Below are 14,045 nucleotides of genomic sequence, written 5' to 3' on the forward strand. Positions count from 1 at the left end.
TGTCTCTGTTAGGTGGTCCTGGGTTCTAGTGCTCGCTCTGCTGCCCCCAGCCCACTATCTGCTCTGAAATACAGAGCATGATGTTGACCTCCTAGGCTTGTTTGGAAAGGTTGTTTCAGACAACATCGCTAAAGATATTGGCATAGGACATGTGCTTAATACATGTCAGTTCCCTTGTTTTCCCCATCATTTCATTTGAATTCCTCACTGTGCAGGTAATCTCTTTCTCAAGAGACAGTCAAAGTTCCCTGCAGTGTAGGTGGTGTCTGGAGAACAAGAGGTCCATGTCTCCATCAGTGTCAAATGCACACTTGATTGCGTTCTTTGTGGATGTAGATGTCAAGTGTTCTAGAGACAGAAGAGCCTCAGTGGATGCATAACTCTGTTCCACATGCCACTGAGAAGCAAACAGACTATCCCTTGGCACTGAGTGGGACAGATTTGGAAACTGAGAAGTCCAAGGCCCAGCAATTTTGTGAGACTTACTGAGGGTCATTCAGAGGCCAATACCAGAGTGGGGACAGGTATCTGATTCAATACTCTGTCTCCATCATGGTTCATCTCAGTTCAGATTTCCTGACTATTGATAATGGTGCGACCCATTGTTGGACCCATTGTTCAACTCATGTTCCACTAATTGAAGATCTGGGACATTAATGCCACATGGCTGTGAGTGAAAATGCACCACAGGTCGCATTTCTTCCCTCTTGTTCACAGCAGGATTCACTTATTGTTCAGTCATTCAGTTGTGTCCGACTCTTTGCGACCCTATGGACTTCAGTATGCCAGGCTTCCCTGTCCTTCACTATCTATTGGAGTTTGCTCAAACTCATGTCCATTGAGTCAGTGATGCCATCCAACCATCTCATCCTGTCATCCTCTTCTCCTCCTGCCTTCAATCTTTCCCAGCCTCAAGGTCTTTTCCAATGAGTCCGATCTTTGCATCAGGTGGCCAAAGAATTGGAGCTTCAGCTTCAGCATCAGTCCTTCCAATGAATATTCAGAGTTGATTTCCTTTACGATTGACTGGTTTGATCTCCTTGCTCTCCGAGGGACTCTCAAGAGTCTTCACCGCAGTTCGAAAGCATCAATTCCTTGACATGGGACTCATTACTGCATTTCTAATGATTTTTCTTGTCATTGTAATGACAATGGAAGGGAAAATTAAAGTCAGACTTTAAAATCAGCATTGCCAGCAGGCCCTTTGGAAGACTGGTAAGGATTGTGGTGCTTTTTAAGCACCGAACCTGTAGGTCACCAAAGGAGAGTTGCTCCTTGGGTCGGTCACCTTAGAGTGTGATCAATTTGCCATTTTTGAAAAAGGTACATCAGGACAACAGAGGCTGAGGTGTTGGAAAGAGGTGGCCTTTTGGAGGGGCTTGGCAGGTGAGGGTTTCAGAAACAGGGACTCTTCTCAGGCTTGTTAAGAGACAACTACTGGAATTACCAAGAATCAAATATTTCCAGTCTCCCCTTTCCTCTGGCTCCAGATTTCCTTGGGAAGCAAGGAAATCATGACAGAGTTGATGGTAGAATAAGGCACCATGATTGACACTTCCACTCAGCTCTGTTCAATGGAGCAAAATAATTCCTTGTGGAAATTAGGGTCTATTATCCAAAGAAATAGAGTAAGAAATGACACTCTACCCCAGTATTCTTGCCTGGAAAATTCCATGGGCGGAGTTGTCTGGTGGACTACACTCCATGGGGCTGGAAAGAGCCAGATAACGACTGAGAGACCGAGCATATCCAAAGAAAAGGATAATGGATGTTGGCCAGCTAAAGTGCAAAACATTTCATAATGCTGCCTAATTATGCTTCCTTTTACCATGTCTTATAATTGTGGCATAATTTTCTTCTGTTCCTATTTCCTGTTTACTGTTTCCCTGTTTTTTTAAACTTAATTTTCTAAGCTGCTATTACGTGGTGAAATGGTGATCTTCTCATTTCTTATTTAGCTGCTCCTAAATTTCTAGGCATTTAGGTTATTGTGACTAAAAACACTGTAAATAAAGCTGCTGTGACTTGTGATAGCTAACCTAAGCTGACTTAGTAATACTGTGCTCCTGCTCCTTAATGTCAGATGACTCAACTGTGCTTCTAGGAAAGAAGGTGAGATAAATCCAAATTTTAGCAGAATCATATAAGTGAAGACAATTTCATCAGACATTATAACTGTCAAAAGAAGGTGAGCCTCATCTTCCCAGAGACTGAGTGTCTTCTCTTGGCTCTTAGGAGGGAAGTTGATCTTCCTGGACCTGGGACCCCTCGAACTCAGGACACACTCCATCCTTGTTTCTGATGGTGGAGAACTCCGGATTGGATCTGAGGACAAGCCCTTCCAAGGCAAAGCTCGGATCAAACTCTATGGCAGCTCCTACTCTGCCCGCTTCTTCCCATATGGAGTCAAGTTCCTGGCTGTGAGGAATGGAACTCTTTCCCTTCATGGTGAGTGAGGCAACTGGCCAGAGGAACAGAGGAATTGAGGCAGAGCTTTGTCTAGCCAAGGTACAGACAATGGGGAAAATGGTAAAACTACTTACATCTCTTTGGCTGTTAGTTGCTGAAGCAACAAAGTGAATTAAAGCACGGGCACTGTTTCCTTAAATAAGGAATATTTAGTATTATTATTTTTTACTGTAGTATTTGCTTTGCAATGTTGTGTTAGTGTCTGCTGTATAGAAAGTAAATCAGCTATATGTATGCATATATGCCCTCTTTTTTCGATTTCCTTCCTATTTAGGTCACTACAGGGCACGGAGTAGAGTTCCCTGCGCTATACAGCTGGTTCTCATTAGTTATCTACTTTATACATAGTATCAGGAGTGAATGTCAGTCCCAATCTCCCACTCCAGCCATCCCCTTGATATTCACGTTTGTTCTCTACATCTGTGCCTCTATTTCTGCTTTGCAAATAAGTCCGTCTATACCAATAAATAAGGAATATTAATTGTGATGCTACTCACTGCAGAATGTACTATGGTTCTCAGTTATTCGCTTCCCATTCTGCAAGAGGATTATACACCTCTTCTCTGTGTCAGGTAACTTTCAGTTCCTCCCTGTGGGTAGACCATATTTCCTTGTCCCAGGGAGAGTGGGCTTCACCTTGGACTTGCTTTGGTCAATGGGATGTGAGCAGAAATGGTGTAGTTCATGGTCAAACTGAAGTTTTAAGAACCCGTGTAATACTTAGAACATTTTTCTGTTTTCTTTCTGCTTGAGAATACACCATCTCCTGTAGGGATGGGGCAGTCCCTTAAGCTTGGGCACAGCTGCATGCAGCCTACCGCTCCCGTGTGTTTGAGTGAGGAATAAACTTTTGTTGTCATGAATGACTGAGATTTGTATTTGTAACCGTGGCTTAACCTAGTGAAAACTGACCAGTAGTGTTACTTACTGTTACTTAGCCTATGCGGGAGGCTGTGTACACTGGTGGCATCCCAGACCAAACAGGCAAGCTTGTTGTTGTTGTTGCTCTTTTCCCCTCCTGGGAATGGGGTTCAGTTGGAGTTCTCCCTGGAATCCTGTTACAGGTGAGTTGGTGTTTATAGATTCCTGGGGAAAAAACAGATATCAGGTTATAGTGTGTTTCTGCTACAATTTTGTTTGCCTGTTGCTGACCTCCTTGCACTTTGCAAAATAGACATTTTTATTTTCCTTGAGATTCAGGAAATTACTCTGTGTGCCAGGATAACCCTTAGCATCAACTAGAAAACGTAAGTATAACATGATGTGCATGGAGTGTCTTTCAGTGGGTACTGATAAACATTTTATTACATGACATGAGCCAAAGGCAGATAAAAAATACAGGCACCAGATAGTGGCCCGATTTGGGTTTCTGGAGAGAAAATGTGGTATCTTATACATTGGAATATCTGTGCTGACATAACAAAACAGGACTCTGCTACCTCTCATAGGGTAATTGTTCTAGACATGGCATGCGGCTATGCTGAGGAGTCAGTCTTTTTGCGATATCAACGGTTTGTCCATTAAAAATTGTGGCCCTCAATCATTGTCTACTAAAAGCCCTCTTCTGCCTTTTTTCAACTTACTGTGAGTAGAAGTGGGATCTTATCATCAAGCATTTATTAAATGCTGACCAGGGACCAGCTAGAGAGATACACACTGGGAGTGAATTTTGTAAGGCTGAAAAGCCCACAAATATCTAGACAGAAATTCAAAACACCTACAATATTGATTCCTGTAATCTACTCCTAAGCAGTACCTTTTTCTTCTCATTTTCATCAGCAAGCACTTATATTGATCTTATAGCCCAGATCCATGAGGGGCTTCTGTCTGTTTACACAGCAGTGATGATCTCCAATGGTTGTTCTAGTCTAACAGCCACTTAGACCACCAACCCAATGTGCTGCTGTTTACCCTTGAGAAGAAGGCACAGATCAGTATTTCAACCAGCCAGATCCTGAAGGATGCTAAAGCTTCAGAAGTATCTGTTGGTTTGAGAGCCATTGTCCTGTGAGATGCAGATGGCATAACTCTTGCCGGAAGTGGAAATTCACCTGAAGAGGGATGAAACTCTCCCAATTATTTTACTTGAATTCTTTCATTCCAATGCCTTCTTTCTCACATTCTATTATGAAGGGTCAGAGAAAGACTTTAAAAATATACCTTTGTGTGCTTATATTGTAAATGTACTCTATGCTTCTAACCTCTGTGTTTTAATAGATGTCAAGTTAAGAAAATCCCTAGGACCACTGTTTATAATTAATATATGGGGCAATTAAAGCAAAGTAGATGCCTCTAATGTGTTTTAAGAATCCTGAAATTTCAAAAGTGTTGCTACCTTATCCTAGTGATGTTACTCGACGCTGAAAGTGCAGACACCTCCTCTCCCCGGCTTCCCTCATTTCCATCTTCTCCGCTCATTTTCCTCCTTCTCCTTTCCCAACCCTCTTCCCCTCCGTCCTTTTCCTCCTCCTCTTCTTTCCTGTATTCCCAGGGTTAGGGTGTCATCAACGGCTGTCTTACCCCTTTCCCCACAGTCCTACTGATACAGGCATGAATATGATCTCTCATGAAGCAAAGCTTGAACATGAACACAGGCAAAATCAAGCTGTTTTCCTGATTGAGTTGCTGCTGCTGCGTCTCATTCATTTGAAAGAAACAGTGTGTGGAAAAGAGCTGAGCCACTGGGTGGGAGGGATCCCCAGTCACAGCCTGTGGCCTGTCAGTCCTCTCCCTATTCTCTCCCTCACCACCTGAGGTCTCACACAGGCTTCCCCTCTGGCAGCCTGGTGCCATATCATGGTTAAAATCGTTACGTAATTTCACTGGCCTTTTCCCAGGGCCAGAGGTGGACCTGGTGACACTGGGGCTTTAGGAGAAAACTAATTATCTTTTGCTGTCAAGTATGCAGAAAAGTGAGCAACTTGATTCACTGCCTTGCCCCCAGCAGGTCCCTAAAGACCTGACTTCACTCAGCTTTCCAGGATGCTGTAGGGAGGGGAGCCACCAACCTTCGCGCATGGAAGACGCTTCTCGGGAAGATTCTGAAAATCAAGGTTTCTGGACCTCTCTTCCAGAATCTGAGTCTGTGGGCTTGGCACGGGCCCAGGAATGTGCCTTTCAGTGGGACCATCGGGTGATTGGATTCAGGGAGCGCACGGACTGCACATGGAGAAAGGCTGTTTTTAGTGGTTCATCTAAGTTTGGGAATCAGAAATCAGTCCAGTTCTGCCGCTTATCAAATATGACCTTGGGCAAATCAATCTCTATAAAACCAGGAAAACACAGTTCCTGCCTTGTAGACTTACTGCGTGTGAACTGCTCCAAAGTGTCTAGCACATGGTAACACTCGAGCACTGTTAGTTATGGCTGTTCAGATGACATTTTCCCCCAAAGCAGCAAGTCCCCTGTGCCAATCATCTCATGTGCGTGTGTGCGTGCGTGTGTGTGTGTGTGTGTGTGTGTGTGTTTGCATGTGCATGCGTGCTAAGTCTCTCGGTTGTGTCTGAGTCTTTGGGATCCCAAGGACTATGGCCTACCAGTCTCCTCTATCAATAGGATTTCACTCAGGCAAAATACTAAAGTGGGTTGCCATTAACCACTCCAAGGGATCTTCCTGACCCAGGGATAGAACTGCATCTCTTGTGTCTCTGCACTGGCAGGCAAATTCTTTACCACTGCACTACCTAGGAAACCCCAATGATCGCATAGTTTCTTTCAAGGATAAGAGGGGACTTCTACTTGGCATGGAACCAGCTCTGCTTGGAGATTTTCCCCCTTATTCATTATATTTTCTTTTTGTAAAAATATTACTTATTTATCTGGCTGCATCTGGCCTCTGTTGTGGCACACAGAGCCTTTGTTGCATCCTGTGAGGTTGTTGTAGCATGTGGACTCTTTAGCTGCGGCCCAGTGGTTGCAGTGCCCGGGCTTAGTTGCTCCGTGGCATGTGGAATCTTAGTTGCCTGACCAGGGATCAAACCCTCGTCCCCTGAATTGCAAGGCAGACTCAACCACTGGACCAACACAGAAGTCCCTCTTTATTCATTTTCTTGTCTACCTTTCATCACAACAAGAGAAGTTTTCACTTTGGAGGTCATGAAGGAAAAGCACTTCCAGGCACCTTTGGTCTGTTTCCAAAACTCAGTGAACACAGTTTGATTTTAATCTCTTGTGGTGCAGCTGCTTCCTAGCGGTGGATAAACGCCATTGCTGGGCATGATTATAATGAAGGCTTCTTGGAAACCATTTGCATGGGTTCCAGTCTAAGCAAAAGCAGAGCACTGCCCTGCCAATGAGGCTTTTTCAGGGGTTTTATTCCCAACATCCAATAGGAAGAGGCCTGACTGATGGATACAGATTTCACTCCTGGAGGATCACACCAATGGGTCTGCGTCTCAGTGGCAGGCTTTCCCGCCTTCTCTGTTCCATCTCACTCTTCATGGCTGCCCCTTGTAACCCTTCTGCTCTAGTCGATTTTTATCATAGATTAAAGTTGCTAAGCAAACAGGCTTTGTTGTTCAGCTGTCACCAAGAAAGATGGAGCTGAAAGCATATTTTCCATGTTTTGCTTTTAATGTAGAAAAATTCTCTTACACTTCTATACTCAGTTGCCCCGCCCCTACCCCTTACACACACACATACATACACACACACATACATACACACACACACACACACACACACACACACACACACACAGCCCAGTGTGTCTTTCTCTTTCTCTGGGTTTAGGAGTGGATGGGACAGCCTGGGTTCTGAATCTCTGTTGATCAGATGACAGTAAATTGTGTCGGCTGTATGCTTTGCTATGTTAATATGGCTAAAGGCTTGCAGATTCTTACAGAGTGTTAGTCTGGGGTTTTGGGGGGCTATTGTCAATGAGGAAATTTCACTCTCACCTTTTGCTCCCTCCCTCTGTCTGCCAATCCAGGTTCACCACCCCAGACCAAGTGCCAATCACATGTCACTTTTCAAGGGGGTCGCTGTCAGCCTGGGCAACTTGAATTTTTGACAATGTAATTACGGCCCTTGCTTCCACAGTGGGAGGCTGAACAGGATGGTGGGGCTTTTATTGATTGTTCAAAAGGGAAATTTATCAATGTCTCTCACTTCATTTCCAGTTCCTCCCTGAGAAATTTGGCTGACAGTTTCTCAGCAGAAAAAGCCGTCTTCTGGCCTTGAATGGACTTCTGTCTTTGTCCTTTTCAAGAAATTACAAGATCAGGCATTAAATATAAATGGAAGTTTGTGGGGAAAGTAGGACTATGGGAATATGGTTGAAGAAAACAGTGTAATGTTATGAACAGGAGACTGTGATAGGAATAAATAGGAAAAAGGGTTTAAATACAGTTTACTTCCCATCTCAAAATACCAAACATCTGTGTGTAAATGCCATGCTTTTTATGAGTGCTGTCTATGGGCATGCTTACTGTGTTGCTAAAGTGTATCAGGCTGTCTGGAAGCATGAAGTTGTGTGCGTGGAGTTGACACATGTGTCCTGGGCAGTGGTTTTCCTACTAGTCTCCACAAAATCTGAACATTTCTTGAGGGAACTGCAGAGGTTCTGCAAACAATGAATTGTTTGGGGATCAAGCTATAAAAGTTTAAATTGCTCAAGCAACTACCTCATTGTTTTTACTTCTAGCTTAAATTTATGTTAAAATAGTACTTCACTTGGAATAAAGATTTCTATTGTGAAAATAGTGATAAAAATGACTCAGGTAGCTCATCTTTTTTCTTTTTTTAATTGAAATACTGTTGATTTACTATGTTGTGTTAATTTCTGCTGTACAGTGATTCAATTATATATATATATATATATACACTCTTTTTAATATTCTTTTCTAATATGGTTTATCATAGGGTATTGAATATACTTCTGTGTGCTATGCAAGCTTCCCCTGCGGCTCAGCGGTAAAGAATTCATCTGCAATGCAGGAGACATGGGAGAAGTGGGTTTGATCCATGGGTTAGGAAGACCCCCTGGAGAGGGAAATGGCAATCCACTCCTGTATTCTTGCTGGGAAAATCTCATGGACAGAGGAGCCTGGTGGGCTACAGTCCATAGGGTCACAAATAGTCGGACATGACTGAAGCAGCAGCATGCATGCAGGCAGTTCTATACAGTAAGAGCTTGTTGTCTAGCCATTCTGTATGTAATAGCTTCCCTCCTACACTGTTGGTGGGAATGTAAGTTGGTGCAACAACTATGGAAAAGAGTATGAAAGTGCCTCAGAAAACAAAAAATAGAATTACCATATGATCCATCTGTCTTTTGTATTCTCTTGGTGCTGGGGCAGGTAGAAGTGAGGCAGGTGCTGAGGAAGATGAAGCGAGGAGGCTAACTGGCTTTTAACTGAACTGTGCAGTTGTATCCTCTCTGGATAATACTGGTTGATTGTTGATTCTCTCTCTCTCTGATCACTGGGGTCCTACAGAACCTTCCCGCTGTTTCCCAGTGTGGAAGCTCCACCTGAGTTTGCAGTACCCTTAGCTTCCACCAGAAATTTGGCGCAAATGAAGCTACCTTTCCCAGAATCTACTTGATCCAGAGGAAACTTACAAATCTTTCCATACCACAGATGTCCCACTCACAACCTTTTGCTCTAAGTCTCCTCTCCCCTGTTCAGATAAGCACAGAGAGCCCACACATACGCTGCAGTATATGTAGACATCCAATCTGGGGAAAAAGAAGCCGTCTCCTTTTCTCACAGGCATCTCAAAGACTGATATCTTTGAAGCCCCTTTTCTTTGATGAAGTGGAGAGAAATAACCTCAGACCTCCCTCTGTGGGAAGGCGAGGAAAAGGCTGCTCACGGGGCTGATGACTCACCCCCATGACTGAGAATTTCTTAGAATTTCCTCTCTTTGTTGATCATGTAGCTTGAGGTGAGGTCCATCCAGGAATGGCTCCAATGGCAGAATTAAATTAGCCTCCTTTAATAAGCCCCAAGGGAAATCTGCACCCTGTCTGTTCACGTTGTTGTTCAGTTGCTCAACTGTTTCTGACTCTTTGTGACCCCACAGACTGAAGCACGCCAGGCTTCCCTGTCCTTCACCATCTCCTGGAGTTTGCTCAAACTCATGTCCATTCAGTCGATGATGCCATTCAACAATTTCATCCTCTGTTGCCCCTTTCTCCTCCTGCCCTCAATCTTTCCCAGCATCACGATTTTCAAGTGAATTGGCTCTTCACATTAGGTGGCCAAAGAATTGGAGCTGCAGCTTCAGCATAAATCCTTCCGATGAATATTCAAGGCTGATTTCCTTTAGGATTGACTGGTTTAATCTCCTTGCTGTCCAAGGGAACTCTCCAGAGTCTTCCACAGCACCACAGTTCAAAAGCATCAATTCTTTGGTGCTCAGCCTTCTTTATGGTCCAACTCTCACATTTGTACATGACTACTGGAAAAACCATAGCTTTGACTAGATGGACCTTTGTCGACCGATGATGTCTCATGTAGCTTGAGGCGGGGTCTATCCAGTGATGGCTCCAATAGTAGAATTAGATTAGCCTCTTTTAATAAGCCTCAAGGAAATTCCCTGTCTGTTCATGGCTCATGTACAAATATGGATGCTTATCATCTTTTGTCCCTAGCTTGGGTCCTCTTGGTTGGGTTGAGGGAGCAGAAGTCTCTGCTTGCAGTTTGCTACATACGTGAAAGGGGACTCCAAAGGGATGTTGGGTTAAAAGGGAGAGAAGCTGTTATGTGTGTGTGTGTTTTGTTTAATTTGGTGTGGGTGGAGAAAGTAAGCTCAAAGTGAGAGGAAGAATAGAGGAAGAAGGATGAGAAACATAAAAACCCTGCTTTCTGTAATCTTAAATTTATACACGCTTCAATCCAACATGGGGTTCTAATCAGCTTGTATGTTGTGGTAGATGGGTAACTACTCAGTCAAATTAATGTTGGTCAGCATGGTCCTGGACTTAGAACCCTCAGCATGCAGGATGGCCAGTGACTGATGACTGCTTCTCCATTCAGAGCACATGTGAATTGGTCCTTAACTGTATGTCTCTCAAAATATGACTAACACCATCAACAAAAGTAAGACAGATATTCTCTGTTGCCTTGTAAGCCTTCAAAAAAATCAAAATACAACTATTCTATATGTGCATATTTGGTAAAATCTCAATTTATTCTTAGCTGAGATAACTTAGAATTTGTAATTGCTTGATCTGGGCAAGAGTGACCTTGGAACAATGGATAAGAAAGAGTTCCTTCCAGTAAGGGTATAAAGCACACTTTAAGGAACTTTAAAAACGTTAAAGTGAACATGCTGTTTTTAAGGTCTTAGGATTTTAGGTGTTTACTTTGAATGTATCCTGCTAATTAGAAATGAGTTCTAGCTATTTGATAATCCAAGTACCGCAGGAACCCCACTTAGAAACACATTATAAGCTACTTTAAGTTTCTATATATACCTGAAAGTGTTGGCATTTGTCAGGTCTTTTTTGGTTGTAAGTGACAGAAAACCCAATTTGAATCCCCCAAATCAGGGTATTTATTGCCTCATATAACTGAAAAAACTTGAGGCACAGCTGAGTCCAGGTGCTTCAAAGAAGTCATTAGGCCTTTGTTTCTCTGCAGCTCTAGGTTTTGCTTTCTCTTGAGTTGCCTTCATTTTCCAATCTGCCTCCTGAAGGCAGAAATAGGTTCCTGTGGCTCTAGATGAAAAAATGGCTGTTTTCCAATGACTATTATACCCCTGAGTAAATTACAACGTTCCCCTCATCAAAATTTCACATCCCTCCCTCTGAGTTTTCCCTTTAGCTTTTAACACTCTCTAGGATATCATATAGGAGAAGGCAATGGCACCTCACTCTAGTACTCTTGCCTGGAAAATCCCATGGATGGAGGAGCCTGGTGAGCTGCAGTCCATGGGGTCGCAAAGAGTCCGACACTGCTGAGCGACCTCACTTTCACTTTTCACTTTCATGCATTGGAGAAGGAAATGGCAACCCACTCCAGTGTTCTTGCCTGGAGGATCCCAGGGACGGTGGAGCCTGGTGGGCTGCCATCTATGGGGTCCCACAGAGTCGGACATGACTGAAGCGACTTAGCAGCAGGATATCATATACAGTTTATTTGTCATATATTGTACTTATTCTAGTGTTTTCCCTAGTAGAAAGTATACATCCTGAGGGCAATGATTTTCATGTTTTGTTTTGTTTTGTTCTCATTGACAATATCCTCATTCCCTCCAATAGTGCCTGGACTCATCGTAGGCTCTCAACAAGTATATGTTGTGTGAATAACTGAAATGAAAAGCTTAAACAGAAGCTTCAGGATTAGCTTTGACTGTGTTTGAGTCATAAGCCCATCACTGAAGCTACTGCTATGGCCAGAGAAGTGGTGGTCTTTTGGTTGGGATGGAATAGGAGGTGGGACCAACTTTCCAGACCCCCCAAGACTACACAATCTGTGACCAAGAGAGGATGGTTTCTTAAGATTAGAGGTGTGTTATCTAACCAGAATAGCAGAATGGGTGGATAAAAGCAATAGCTTTTATCATTTTAAAAGTCTACTTTTAAAATATTTGACAATCTGAAAAAAAAATATTTGACAATCTGATATTTTTACTACTTTTGCTAATTTGAAAATAAAACTAATAAATGTTAACTGGATATTTCAAACCGGTTTAGTTTGGCTGGGAAAAAGTTCCAGTCAGTTAATTCACTAAGTAAAACCAAATTTACTAGTGATAAAAAATTTGCAATTAAAAAATCTCTGATAACCGTGTTTCATTTTATCTAGACAGTGTTATTGAAAGAATGAGGTTGAGTCTAAGATAGTTTTTACTTAGGAGATCCAGGACTGCATGGATCTTGATCTAGACTGGCCACTCTTTTGTATAAATATGTACATACTGGGTAATAGCCACCTAAGGCATCAATACGCAGTATTAGGATTTGGACCAAGCAAGGGAACCTCTTGTGAGCAATGGTGTGACTAATTCTTGACTAAGTTGTGAAGCGGATGGATGACTGACCTTTAAAAAGGGCGACTCTTTAGTGTTTCAGTTTCCATCACAAGTTGAAGATGATTCTAAAACATTTCTCATGATGCTATTAGGTGATTAAATGAAACAAAACATGTATAACACTTAGCACAGGAGAGGCATTGAGTGATACCTGCATATCTACTCAGTAAATATTAAATATTGTTATTATTATTATTATCATGTGCTTACTGTTTTGATTTGGTGAAGCTGCTTTGTTATTCTGAGAAGGATGGGATGGTGTTTGTTGCTTTCCAGTAATCCGTCAGCTGGAAACATTCTTGATACCCCTCTTATCCAGCCTCTCCATATTATGTCCATCACCAGGTTCTGAATTTAATTCCTGAAAGACTCACAAGTCCGTTTGCTTCTCGCCACTTCCATGACTACTACCTTAGTTTATGATGCCATCAACTTGGGCCTAGACTGTTGTTTAAGCTTTCTAGTTTATCTTTTGGTTGCTATTTTCACCCCTCTCCAATTCATTGTTTATCCTGGAACCAGAGTGATCTTTTAAAAATGCAGATCTGTTCACATTATGCCACTGCTCAAAACTCTTCAGTGGCTTTCCATTGTCCCTAAGATAAAGTCCAAAATTTCTAACCTGTTTATAGCACCCTCTCTGATGTAGGTTCCTGCCTGTATTTCCTGCTGTGTTTTCCAACCCTCTCTCACTCTCCTCCCTGACTGCTTTTCTGTCTTAGTAACCTTCTCTCTTAATTATTTCTTAAGAGTAAAAAAGATCTTAATGACTCAATAACCATGGTGATGTGATTACTCACCTGGAGCCAGATATACTGGAGTCTGAAGTCATGTGGGCCTTCATCACTATAAACAAAGCTAGTGGAGGTGATAGAATTCCAGCTAAGCTTTTTCAAATCCTAAAAGATGATGCTGTGAAAGTGCTGCACTCAATATGCCAGCAATTTGGAAAACTCAGCAGTGGCCACAGGACTGGAAAAGGTCAGTTTTCATTTCAATTCCTAATAAAGGCAATGTTCGAACTACTGCACAATTGCAACTCATCTCACATGCTAGCAAAGTAATGCTCAAAATTCTCCAAGTGAAGCTTCAACAGAATTTCCAGATGTTCAAGCTGGTTTTAGAAAAGGCAGAGGAACCAGAGATCAAATTGCCAACATCCGTTAGATCACCAAAAAAGAAAGAGAGTCCCAGAAAAGCTTCTACTTCTGCTTTATTGACTACACCAAAGCCTTTGACTGTGTGGATCACAACAAACTGGGAAATTCTGAAAGAGATAGTAATACCAGACCACCTTACCTGTCTCCTGAGGAATCTGTATGCAGGTCAAGAAGTAACAGTTAGAAACAGACATGGAACAATAGACTGGTTCCAGATTGGCAAAGGAGTAAGTTTTAACTTATATGCAGAGTGCATCATGTGAAATGCTGGGCTGAATGAAGCATAAGCACAAGATTGTTGGGAGAAATATCAATAACCCAGGCAGGCAGATGACACCACTCTTATGGCAAAATGTGAAGCGAAACTAAAGAGCCTCTTGATGAAAGTGAAAGAGGAGAGTGAAAAAGTTGGCTTAAAACTCAACATTCAGAAAA

At 42.5% G+C, this 14,045-nt stretch overlaps 1 protein-coding gene across 1 annotated transcript in view; it reads left to right on the forward strand.

Annotated features, from left to right (window-relative positions):
- PKHD1 (polycystic kidney and hepatic disease 1 (autosomal recessive)) overlaps nt 1-14,045 on the forward strand; it is a 450,125-nt gene that overhangs the window by 149,254 nt on the left and 286,826 nt on the right. The window contains exon 37 of the mRNA XM_018039183.1: nt 2,236-2,448. Coding sequence (XP_017894672.1) covers nt 2,236-2,448 — 213 coding nt within the window. The remainder of the gene's footprint in view (nt 1-2,235; nt 2,449-14,045) is intronic.

The sequence above is a fragment of the Capra hircus genome, chromosome 23, assembly GCF_001704415.2.
Source record: "Capra hircus breed San Clemente chromosome 23, ASM170441v1, whole genome shotgun sequence".
NCBI lineage: Eukaryota > Metazoa > Chordata > Mammalia > Artiodactyla > Bovidae > Capra > Capra hircus.